The sequence below is a fragment of the Mytilus galloprovincialis genome, chromosome 1, assembly GCF_965363235.1.
Source record: "Mytilus galloprovincialis chromosome 1, xbMytGall1.hap1.1, whole genome shotgun sequence".
Lineage (NCBI taxonomy): Eukaryota > Metazoa > Mollusca > Bivalvia > Mytilida > Mytilidae > Mytilus > Mytilus galloprovincialis.
In genome coordinates, this window is record NC_134838.1 from 34179713 (window position 1) to 34193315 (window position 13603).

A 13603-nucleotide genomic window follows, 5' to 3' on the forward strand; every position below is an offset into this window, starting at 1 on the left:
TATTTTCGTTAAATTTAATCACCTTTTTTTTCTATTGGAGATGGTTTAGAGCTTGACATATTGTAAAGACCACCAGTCTTAAGTTGACCTGCAGGTGTCTTAAGAACTGTTGTCTCTTTGAAATATATCCATTGTTTATGTGTATAAAGTGATGAAATATATTTGTCCCCTAAAACCTGGATTTCAGAGAAATGATTTCAAAAGATTTTTAACAGACTGATTTTCTGTATCTATTATGGTTTTCCATGATTGCTTTGTTATTTGATGGACTGGAATAAACTACACATCCTAAGGATCAATGTTAGGTTATATTTTAATAGGTTCAATTGTTTTGTCAGAGACGATCTTAGAAATAGCTTAGGTGTCACATACATGTGTACATCAAGTGACAGGAAAAGTTAAAACTAGCCTTCCATCAGAAGGCGTTAATAATTCATGGATGAGTACAAAACAATTAGTAGACAAATAAAAATTTATTCAACATAAAATATCTTAATACATAAAATACATGAATAGATTTTTATCAGTTTTCATTGTAAAATGCTTTTACTTTTACAAAAGTGACCAAATGAGTTTTTTTACAACATTCATATGGAACGCTCATGTAAAAAAAATATAATGACAGAGCAACTCATTGCATCCTTGCAACACAGAATTTAACATCCTTTTTTTTCCCCCTGTATATTAGCAGGTTTCTGACTCTTACTTATGGAAATTTTATAGAATGAAAGCAAAAAAATTGAAATTAAATCAGGCATTGAAAATCTGAAAAAATAGATGTTTTCCGATTTGACAATCAATTGAAAAACAGAGCATTACATATATGTATTTTCACAATTCATTATTTAACTATTGTTCTTCCTTGAATGCTTCCAGTATGACGGTTCTTTTGCCATTTTTTTCTTCTTTGTATTATTTCAAGTCCGCAGTAATTTTTAAAAAACCTCTGTAGCTATGATTACTGCACCAAATGCTGCCATAACATAACAATACAATAAACACTTATACATCCTGTGTATTCATGAAGATTTTAATGACAGATACATAGCTTTGTTTATAATCTTTTTGTCTGGATTGATTTTTTTTAATAACTGAGCTATAGTAGATGTCATTTGTTCTTTTGATATATTCAGTTTCTTCGACTTGAATTTTTGAACTAATTCTTTTGGTGTCATAGGTTTCCTGATAAGATACCGACGTATTGCACTTTCTGTAATTCCTTCCCTGAAAAGAAAAGATGACAATTTGTTTATTTGTATAGGAGAAAGCAAATACTAACAGTAAAAAAAAAAGGTTAATTGCCATGACATTTATTTAGCATAACTACAAATTCTTTTAAGTTATTTGTCAGTTAGAATTTCTTTTTCTGGTTAACACTTTAATTAACTATGTTGTCTTCAGTAAGGTAGTAATTTTTTTTTAAAAATGAAATTTTAGTTTGAATTATGGCTTTTAAAATGAAGTGTTTCTATTCATGCTTCAAATTTCTAAAATACTTTGTGAGAAATATACTGCAAGCTCAAATATGTTCTCTTGAATTTATAAAGGGAGATAAGATCAGTATGTCAAAAGATCAATAAATTTAGATTATCTCCCATGGAAACTAATTTAAAACTACTTATTGTAATTTCACATATATTTTATTGAAATAATAAGTTTTAATAAAAATCAAGCTTTCATAATAGCAATGAAGAGATTTGAATCGTCTTATAGGACTGTAACTGTGCTTTATTTTATCCCCTTACATTGATAAGTCTTTACTGTGGTTTTCTACAGCAGTATGTAGAATGTCTGCCAATTTTAACATTTTAGTTTGATAAAAAAATTGCCTCTGGGTCAGAATTTCGCATAGGTGTAGAGAAACAATCACAGTCAAGAAACCATTATACCAATAGCTTGGATTTTGACAAAAGTCCTTATTGTTTGTTGGGATATCATAGTTTTTATTCTGTTTCGAGGTAACTACAATTATATCCTATGTATAATTAATTATAAATTGTTATTATCAACTACATACTTAGAACCTCCTACACTAGGACTGTCTGTTCTCATTTTCTTTGATGATGATGCTTCTCCTTCTAGTTTTCTCTTCATTGCTGAAATACAAAATCATGCTTTGTATTTTAATCATAAATTTAGCCAAGCATATTCAACATATATTTTTTTCTTTCAAAACCATACTATACAGAAAGCATGAGTCACTTTAAAATTTGCATTTAGAGAATTTATTTTTGTATGTTAAATCTAGGCACTCGTCTCAGAAATTTTTTTTCCTATATACCTTTATATAACACAAGGTACTTAACTCGTGATTTAGAAAAATGTCAGGCGGTGACGAAATTCTGTTATATGCCAATTTCTCGGCTGTCAAACCCACTAAAACTTGTTAATCTAATTAGATTTATCTTCACAATAGTGTATCACACATCTACCTTTGTTGTCAGAACCATCCATAGCAATCCTACCCAAGTATGTCAATCGTAATTATTTCGTCAACCAACGTTGGATTGGCAATAAACGCGTCATGTCTTTTATATATCTCGGTTTCCAATTGGTCAATTTTATGGGAAAGTCTAAATGATTCTCAGAGTTATCTGATCTTCTTTCATTTCATACGTAAAGTTAAGAGAGAGTCTGAATGACATTGACGTCATGGGAAAATTTGTAACTTATTAGACATACCACAAATAACACATGTTAGATTTTTTTCACGGTATCTTATACAGTTTTACTTACTGGATGATAAGTTCTATTCATACAAAAACTAACATTTTTTTCTGAAACAATTTTTATAATTAATCATTTACTGTGAGATGTTTATTGCCAATTTTGTGTAGGTTGACGAAACAACTACGATTGACATACTTGGGTAGGATTGCTACGGATGATTCCGATAACAAAAGTAGGTGTGTTATACACCATTGTGAAGATAAATCAATTTAGATTTACGAACTAGAGGCTCTAAAGAGCCTGTGTCGCTCACCTTGGTCTTGTGCATATTAAATAATGGACACGGATAAATTCATGACATAATTGTGTTTTGGTGATAGTGATGTGTTTGTAGATCTTACTTTACTGAACATTCTTGTTGCTACAAATATCTCTGTCTATAATGAACTTGGCCCAGTAATTACAGTGGAAAATATTTTCTACAAATTTACAAAAATTTATGAAAAATGTTAAAAATTAACTATAAAGGGCAATAACTCCTTAAGGGGTCAATTGACTATTTTGGTCATGCAAACTTATTTGTAGATCTTATTTTGCTGAACGTTATTGCTGTATACAGTTTATCTCTATCTATAATAATATTCAAGATAATAACAAAAAACGGCAAAATTTCCTTAAAATTACCAATTCAGGACAGTAACCTAACAACGGGTTGTCCGATCCATGTGAAAACATCAGGGCAGATAGATCTTGACCTGATAAACAATTAAACCCTGTCAGATTTTCTTTTAATGCTTCGGTTTTTGAGTTATAAGCCAAAAACTGCATTTTACCCCTATGTTCTATTATTAGCCGTGGCAGCCATTTTGGTTGATTGGCCAGGTCACGCCACACATTTTTTAAACAAATTACCCCAATGATGATTGTGGCTTAGTTTAATTTGGCCCAGTAGTTTCAGAGAAGAAGATTTTTGTAAAAGATTACTAAGATTTACGAAAAAATGGTTAAAATTGACTATAAAGGGCAATAACTCCTTCAGGTGTCAACTGACCATTTTGGTCATGCTGACTTATTTGTAAATCTTACTTTGCTGAACATTATTGCTGTTTACCGTTTATCTCTATCTATAATAATATTCAAGATAATAACCAAAAACAGCAAAATTTCCTTAAAATTACCAATTCAGGGGCAGCAACCCAACAACAGGTTATCCGATTCATCTGAAAATTTCAGGACAGGTAGATCTTGACCTGATAAACACTTTTACCGCATGTCAGATTTGCTCTAAATGCTTTGGTTTTTGAGTTATAAGCCAAAAACTGCATTTTACCCCTATGTTCTATTTTTAGCCATGGCGGCCACCTTGGTTGGTTGGCCGGGTCACGCCACACATTTTTTAAACTAGATATCCCAAAGATGATTGTGGCCAAGTTTGGATTAATTTGGCCCAGTAGTTTCAGAGGAGAAGATTTTTGTAAAAGATTACTAAGATTTACGAAAAATGGTTAAAAATTGACTATAAAGGTCAATAACTCCTAAAGGGGTCAACTGACTATTTTGGTCATGTTGACTTAATTGTAAATCTTACTTTGCTGAACATTATTGCTGTTTACAGTTTATCTCTATCTATAATAATATTCAAGATAATAACCAAAAACAGCAAAATTTCCTTAAAATTACCATTTCAGGGGCAGCAACCCAACAACGGAATGTCCGATTCATCTGAAAATTTCAGGGCAGATAGATCTTGACCTGATAAACAATTTTACCCCGTCAGATTTGCTCTAAATGCTTTGGTTTTTGAGTTATAAGCCAAAAACTGCATTTTACCCCTATGTTCTATTTTTAGCCATGGCGGCCATCTTGGTTGGTTGGCCGGGTCACGCCACACATTTTTTAAACTAGATACCCCAATGATGATTGTGGCCAAGTTTGGTTTAATTTGGCCCAGTAGTTTCAGAGGAGAAGATTTTTGTAAAAGTTAACGACGACGGACGACGACGGACGACAGACGACGGACGACGACGACGACGGACGCCGGACGCCAAGTGATGGGAAAAGCTCACTTGGCCCTTCGGGCCAGGTGAGCTAAAAAACAAGTTTTAGTAGGGTTGACAGCCGAGAAATCAGCTTATAACGGAATTTTGTCACCGCCTGACATTTTTCTAAATCACGAGTTAAGTACCTTGTGTTATATAAAGGTATATAGGAAAAAAAAATTCTGAGACGAGTGCCTGTGTGTTAAATCAGCTTTATATAGAAATTAGATAGATTAAAGACTAGATATTTCTGCTTCCATTCAGTCATTAGTCTATTTCCTCTGTGTTTCACCATGCTGGCAACAATCATCTTTCATTAATACAATTCTGTAATAACAACAACAAGGTATTGAAATACTTTCCTTTAAAACTCCCTGTAACATTAAAAAATAATCAAAACTTATCGACATGAGTTAAATCTGCCTCCATAATTTTAAAATACAATTTTTCATTCTCAGCATGTATATTGCATTTGAGTTATGGATTAATTGACTTTAGAACAAACCCATATGCCATTACTTCACTGGTGCAATTTGTTGCCTAAAACAATATGAAATTTCATTCTTCTTTCAAAATTTCTCAATGAATTAACAAATTCCAATTTCCAAAGAAATAATGACCTTACTATCTATATTTTTATGTTGAAATAATCAAAATCGAAAAACAGCTACATTTTATTTGAAAATCCATAAATTCATATTAATTGTGGTGGTGATGCCAGGAAAGTCACTTCTGGGCCTTCTCGAGCAAATGCACAGCTTTAGGTTACTTTTCAATTATTTTTGTTAACATACACATGTAATAAGCATGGAAGAACTAATTAATTCCCCACTACAGTTATCTATATGAACAAGTCAACATCTCTCTTATAAATGTTTACATCTTTTATAAGCTCTGTAATTCCAAGTAATAATTACATTAGATGTATGTTTCACTATAATGTGTTATTCTGATTGGCTAAATGCACATCATGTGTTATTCCTTAAGCAATTGCATTACTCAATAAAACTTTTCATTTATGATAACACAAGGTCCCACAATAAAGTGCACAGGTGAATTAAATAAAAAAATGATAAAATTCGTGTTTTCATGATCCTAGCTAAAAAATGTAATTATAAGTATTGAATGCTTCTTTTTGTAACTTCATAGGGTTGTAAAAGCGTTGACCCTGCGCACATTTTTAGAATGAAGGGCCTCCGCGCTTCATACAAAATGTACTTCGGTCAACGCTTTTACATCCCAATGAAGTTACAAAAAGAAGCATTCAATTCTTAAATAAATATGAATCAAAACTTTGTATAGTTTGACCTTTTTGGAAGAAATATGAAATTTATTCTACTTTCAAATCTTAAAATTTCGATGAATTTTCTTTAAATATAAAAGTCCATCAGATTTACCATTTAACATATTTGTTTTCTTTTTTTACACAAAATGTACATGATATATTGTAACATATTAACTTTTAGGCCATACAAGGTTCTAAGTGCAACCTTCCAATAGTGTTATATTTTACTTACATTTCTTATCTTCAGTTTCCATTGAGCTAGGTGTATCAGATCTCGGCACTGGTGAATTTCTTTTAGCCTCTTGCTGAAAGTGAAATATATCTATTTTAATATCTTCTAATATTAAACCAATTTCTTAGTACATTAAAGAAAGTGACTGAATATTATGTATGTGACATACAACAAAAGTTAACCAGGTGCTCCGCAGGGCGCAGCTTTATACGACCGCAGAGGTCGAACCCTGAACAGTTGGGGCAAGTATGGACAAAACATTCAAGCGTGATACAGTTCTGAATTTGGATTGTGATCAAATTTTTGACATTACATTGGTTTTTTTTACACAAAACAAATGTCAAGATTTTACAAATCAATTAAAGATTTCTTCTTCAAACTTTTTAAATCTTAAATTAAATAGTTGATCATGACACAGCATAGGTTTCTGACACAGAACGAATGTGGTCTAATGAACTTCAAAGTTTGTTTTTGCCTTTGAGCAATTCACTATGCTGTTGAATATTAATCCTCTCAAAAAAATGTTTGAAGAAATTTTCTTTTTATTTATGAAATCTGAAATGAGAAAAATTTAAACCCCCCCCTTTTTTTCACATCCCCGTTTCCCTTTTTCCAAAACTGATATCAATTCAAATTTCTAATGGAGTTTGCAACAATAACTACTCTTTTAAATACATCATAAAATATTGAAATGTAAAATAAAGTGCTTGTTATCACTGAATGGTAAAGATTGGTTGGTAGTAAAAGTGAATATACATTATTGTATAAAACAATAAAAAAAACTTCATCAGCAACATTTTATATTGGCAAATTTCCAATGAAGTTATTTACATAAAGTTATTGGCAAATAAAAATAGAAAATGACATCATAGTCATGTCTGGCAAATGTCCAACATACATTATCTAAAACATTTTAGATAAGATAAGGAAAAAAAGCTTCATCAGCAACATTTTATATTGGAAAATTTCCAATGAAGTTATTTACATAAAGTTATTGGCAAATAAAAATAGAAAATGACATCATAGTCATGTCTGGCAAATTTCCAACATATATTATCAACTACTATTCTATACAAAGAAAGATAACTCCAATTGAAAATTAATTGCTATTGCACAATATTGTGCAATTAGATATTTCTTGCTATTGTGCAATACTGTGCAATTGAAAATTTATTGCTATTGCACAATACTTGATATGGAATCCTGATTTGGACCAACTTGAAAACTGGGCCCATAATCAAAAATCAAAGTACATATTTAAATAAAGCATATCAAATAAGCCCAAGAATTTAATTTTTGTTAAAATCAAACTTAGTTTAATTTTGGACCCTTTGGACCTTAATGTACACCAATTTGAAAACTGGACCAAAATTTAAGAATCTACATACACAGTTAGATTTGGCATATCAAAGAACCCATTTATTCAATTTTTGATGAAATCAAACAAAGTTTAATTTTGGACCCCCATTTGGACCAACTTGAAAACTAGGCCAATAATTAAAAATCTAAGTACATTTTTAAATTCAGCATATCAAAGAACCCCAAGGATTCAATTTTTGTTAAAATCAAACTAAGTTTAATTTTGGACCCTTTGGACCTTAATGTAGACCAATTTGAAAACGGGACCAAAAATTAAGAATATACATACACAGTTAGATTCGGCATATCAAAGAACCCCAATTATTCAATTTTTGATAAAATCAAACAAAGTTTAAATCTGGACCCTTTGGGCCCTTTATTCCTAAACTGTTGGGACCAAAACTCCCAAAATCAATACCAACCTTCCTTTTATGGTCATAAACCTTGTGTTTAAATTTCATAGATTTCTATTTACTTATACTAAAGTTATGGTGCGAAAACCAAAAAAATGCTTATTTGGGTCCCTTTTTGGCCCATAATTCCTAAACTGTTGGGACCTAAACTCCCAAAATCAATACCAACCTTCCTTTTGTGGTCATAAACATTGTGTTTAAATTTCATTGATTTCTATTTACTTAAACTAAAGTTATTGTGCGAAAACCAAGAATAATGCTTATTTGGGCCCTTTTTTGGCCCCTAATTCCTAAACTGTTGGAACCAAAACTCCCAAAATCAATCCCAACCTTTCTTTTGTGGTCATAAACCTTATGTCAAAATTTCATAGATTTCTATTTACTTAAACTAAAGTTATAGTGCGAAAACCAAGAAAATGCTTATTTGGGCCCTTTTTGGCCCCTAATTCCTAAAATGTTGGGACTAAAACTCCCAAAATCAATCCCAACCTTCCTTTTGTGGTCATAAACCTTGTGTTAAAATTTCATAGATTTCTATTCACTTTTACTAAAGTTATAGTGCGAAAACTAAAAGTATTCGGACGACGACGACGACGACGACGACGACGCCAACGTGATAGCAATATACGACGAAAAATTTTTCAAATTTTGCAGTCGTATAAAAACCAAAGGAATCTCAACTAAAACAACCAGGTGCTCCACAGGGGGCAGCTTTATACGACTGCAGAGGTCGAACCCTGAACAGTTGGGGCAATTATGAACACAACATTCAAGCTTGATACAGCTCTGAATTTGGGTTGTGATCATATTTTTGACATAATATGAGTTTCTGACACAAAACAAATTTCAAGATCTTACAAATTTATTGCACAATATTGTGCAATAAATGATTTCTTAATCAAACTTTTCAAAAATTTGGAATTTCAGAAATTTTGGAGAAAAAAAATTGAAAACTTCTACCCCCCTTTTTTTTGCAATTAGTCCAAAACCTGACATTTCTTCATACCTAATTAACAAGTAGTTTAAGGGAGGTAAATCTGAACATACCCAACATTGTATGTTAAAGGATTTTTGGGATACGATTGCTTTCAAGCAATCTGTAGACTTTTACCGCTGACTCAGAGCTGCATTCCCTCACGTCAACCGTTTTATTCTAAACATTCAGCAACATCTCAGATTCTTATGATTGTCTTGCTTTAAAAGGTAAAAACAGGCAAAAGGATTGAACATAAACAACTTTCCTGTAACGTTCTTCTCATAATCTTCATATTTGATATTTCCCTTGACCTAGATGCGTGTTTTTAACAACATGGAAAATCAGAATTAAGCAGTATTTATATTAAGTGTTTTTATAAATTTAGAAACACGTCAGAGGGAATTCCCCAGTTTTGATAAATGCGAGAGTTCTCTGAATTCCGATAGTTCTATTTCTGTCATATAAGAACTGAAGTGAAGTTTTTCCAGATTTTACCGTTATGAAACTGATATTTGATACTGTACTCTCCGATAAAGAAATGGAGAAACATTCATCATATTATTTAATAAACGTTCTCGTTCCAAATCGCAAGTCATGGGTTTGTTTATGTATTAATGCGCATGCGTATAGTTTTCTTGACTTCAAGTAGTATCAGATTGAGTGGTTGCTCTGGATTCCCCGCTTCATTGATTAATTTGAAACTCATGGGATTCTTTCTATGTCTGTCTGCTATTGAGTGTTATTGTTGTTGCATAATTTTAAATCATATGCATCATTTAAATGAAAATTAATGTAGTCCACAGTTTACCTAACACCCCTTCAGCCGAAATAGAGTCTTCCATATTATCGTTTCGAGTTGTCTCCCTTCCGGAAGTATTTTCCGTCAAATCGAAATACAATACGACTCATCAAGGAAAATTAACTCGTTAGAGTTTGATAAACGTCGTATTATATTCAGAACGATCTCAATTTAAACAGAGGAGTGTGTACAGAAAGGAGTCATGCCCACTGACCCAAAGGAAATTAATATTTAAAGAGTTAGAAATGGGGTTCCTCCTAGAATTAACGGTGATAAGATACGAAGTGAAATGCCTTCTCTCACTCTCAGTGACTGCTGTGAAAAGTAAACTTGGAATTGATAGTACAAAAATAAAACACAATAAGTACATTGCTCATACACTTGTATCCGGGATTGGCTATTTTTAAAGTTGAGCGACTATTCAGATTATTACATTTTGCATGTGCAGTTGAATTAGTTTTGAAAATAATACTATCCAGCTCTACCAGGGCTGCCAAAAATGCGTGAGACTCACGCATGTTCATGCTTTTTTGCGGCAGTATCATTGGATCTATTTTTTTCCCTCTTTGATCTTTTCAATTTTGGCCAAATCTCACGCATTTGCTTAATGAAAAGTTGGCAGAACTGTTATGCATGTGTCAATGAAAACTATGGCAATCGTATCCTTTAGAGCATTTTGCTCTTTGATTAATTACCTGCTTTACACTGCTTTTAAATTGTCTTAATTGTCCATTGCCCAGAAAAACCTAGTTTATCCCCTTTTTTGGCCCTTTTGCACCTAATTCTCAAACATTTTGAGCAATAACCCCCAAAGTCGATACTGACCACCCCTTCATGGTATGGAAACTCACGATATAATTTCAGAGAGATTCATACACTTAAACACAAGTTATTGTTTGAAAACTACAAAAATGCTTATTTTGGGCCCCTATTTGGCCCCTAATTCCTAAACTGTTGGGACCATAACCCCCAAAATCAATCCCAACCTTCCTTTAGTGGTATTGAACCTTCGAGTAAAAATCTAGTTATTGCACGGAAACTAAATATGTCTTCGGACGACCACGACGATGCAGACGACGACATGATACCATTATACGACGCAATTTTTTTTTTTGCGGTCATATAAAAATAAAATTCATTTTCTTAAAAGCAGGTGAAAATAATAATACAATAGAACACACCCCCAACATCCCAGTTTGTGACTGAATTAAAGTACCTATGCCTTATTAATCTGATCTAGTCATGCTAATATATAAGGTGCACATTTTCCTGTGCTTCCAAAATCTTTATATTTTAACCCATTTTATAAATTCAATGATTTTAGCTTTATCACTGAGTCAGTCATATAATTAAAGTAAGAAGTTGTGAAGAAATATATTTTTTACCAACTGCAAAATATGCTAGTTTTCGTCTCTTAATTTAAGCATACATTTTGAGTCATACATACCTGTAAAAATATTGCTGATGCGAGACCTTCGTCTTTTTCTATATCAGAATCTTCACCTGAACTAGAACTGCTACTTTCATCTTCATCACCTAAAAATAATTGTTATGGTTCACTGGATATGAATTATTAATAACGATCAACATTAAAACCGCATTCAATTTCTGACATTCTGCATTCTATTTATTGATGAACACAATATCACATTATTAACTCTGTGGACTACATTTCTAACAGAAATATTTGTTTTTTCCTAAAAATTTGAACAATAAAATTTTGAATATTTTGAATAAATAAAAAGAATGATTTATTGGTCACACAATCATCTTCAACTAGATTAAGGCAAAAAATCAATAATTCTGATGATCATTTTTATTTTGTATTGCTTACTCAATTTCTACACAGCTACTTTTGCATAGGTACTATTTCTGTACTAAAAAAATGCAGTACTGGAAATTTACTTTTAATATTTAGTACTATTTCTTTACTTTAAAACTATTGTAATATTTAGGTACTTGAATTGTACAGTACTTGATTTGTACTAAATATTTTTGTACAGAAATAATATTATATTCCATGTTTGAAAATCATAACTTAAAGAGATTTTAAATAGAAAAACTTTCAAAATGCTGAAAATGCAAAGGTAGTTACCAAAAATCTGTAGTACCTAAATTTCAAGCACAAATAAAGTACTGTAAAATACAGGTACCTAAATATTACAATAATTTTAGAGTAACAAAATAATACTGAACATTAAAAGTAGATTTCCAGTACTACAAATCTTTAGTACAGAAATAGTACCTATGCAAAAGTAGCTGTGTATAGAATAAAGAATGAAAATCCATTTACAATATTCATTGATATTTTTCCTTAATTGTTATGGAGTTAAGGTATTGGTTAAACTTCAAAAAGACAAAAGAAACACCATTTTATATCTAGACGACATAATCTATCTAAATAATCCAGATTTTTCTAAACATACTAATGAAATTTATCTATCTGGACTAAATTAACAAAGTCAAAAATTTAAACAGAGACTTTTAATATAGGCCTTAATACTGTAAACCAACTTATTTTCGCGCCTTTCGTGAGTAGAAAAATAACGCGAATATAAATAGTAGCGAAAATGTAAAATTTGGATCTTTCCTTATTAAACTACATCATATAAATTTAAAAATCATGAAATTAAATAGCCGCGAAGTGGACTAGAAAGGATAAAACGCGAAATAAAGTATCCGTGAAAATAAGTTGGTTAACAGTAATTGAATTTAACCTGAATGTCTTCATACTGATATACAGACATCATAAATTCAAACTTTAATTTTATAACAACCAAAAGAAATTATTATTTGGAGATGCAGTTTCCATCAAATTTAATTTTTCAATTTGAACATGACAACAAAGTTTCTTTAATAAAAGTGTTGGACATTTCTAAATATCAAGTATTTCTGCTTTGTTCATGTAGCAGTATAAAATTAACTTGGAACTACAACTGCCAAATTCACAGTGTAGTATGGTATGCTTTCTATATATATACTTAGTCTAGCAGTTTAAACACTTTGTGATCACTTTCATTACTTTTACAGTGCTTTTTAGTATTGTTTTACTTGATAGCTTTAATACCGATATAATAAAGCTAAATGCTTTTTTGAAATGATTTTAATTGCATGTTTTTTATGTGCCTTGTGTTTTTGAGTTTTTAAGTCTTGACGAGCCATGATATTTGTGTCTTATGGATTGTTGTTTTTTCAGTGAGGTATACATACATATCTTTTTATTCAGTAAAAGATTAGCAGAAGCGCAAATTATTGTCAGCCAGAAAACTCAAAACTTCCAAGAAATGAGCAAACCTTTCTTTGCTTTTTCTTCTTTTTCTTTATTCTCTTCTTCTTTCTTTTCTTCTTCCTCACTCTCTTCTTCATCAGAACCAATCAATTTTCTAAGTCCTTTTTCTTCATCAACGCCTTTCTCTTCATATTTATCCTTTTTAGTCCCTTCTTCTTCAGAGGAGCTGAAAACAAATTTCAATGGAAGAAAACAAATGAAAGAATTGTTGGATTGTTGTTATTTTTGTATCAAAGACTAAGGCCTGATTATTATTTATTTTCAAACGTATTTATTTCTAAAAGCCTAGTAAGTATAGTGCAAGCTCATTCAACTTCATTAAAAAGTATATGATTTTACACTTGCGATATTTAAATTTATCAAATTTAACAATGAGACATTTTTATTGTACTTCTATATATTTGAAATTAATTATCAAAGATAAGAAATATAGCTCTTTCTTTTGATGGAGACCTTAAAGTAATATGAAATGAGTGACTAGTGAAAAATAATGTTTATCCAATTCTTGAACCAATGCATGTATTTATCATGAACTTAGTCT

At 31.2% G+C, this 13603-nt stretch overlaps 1 protein-coding gene across 1 annotated transcript in view; it reads right to left on the reverse strand.

Annotated features, from left to right (window-relative positions):
* Positions 1-458: 458 nt before the first annotated feature.
* The window catches only part of LOC143072267 (general transcription factor IIF subunit 1-like), a 35373-nt gene continuing 22228 nt past the window's right edge, over positions 459-13603 (reverse strand). The window contains exons 9-13 of the mRNA XM_076247125.1: positions 13068-13228; positions 11221-11309; positions 6227-6299; positions 2018-2096; positions 459-1224 (exon numbers count right to left, since the gene is read on the reverse strand). Coding sequence (XP_076103240.1) covers positions 1020-1224; positions 2018-2096; positions 6227-6299; positions 11221-11309; positions 13068-13228 — 607 coding nt within the window. The 3' untranslated portion in view covers positions 459-1019. The remainder of the gene's footprint in view (positions 1225-2017; positions 2097-6226; positions 6300-11220; positions 11310-13067; positions 13229-13603) is intronic.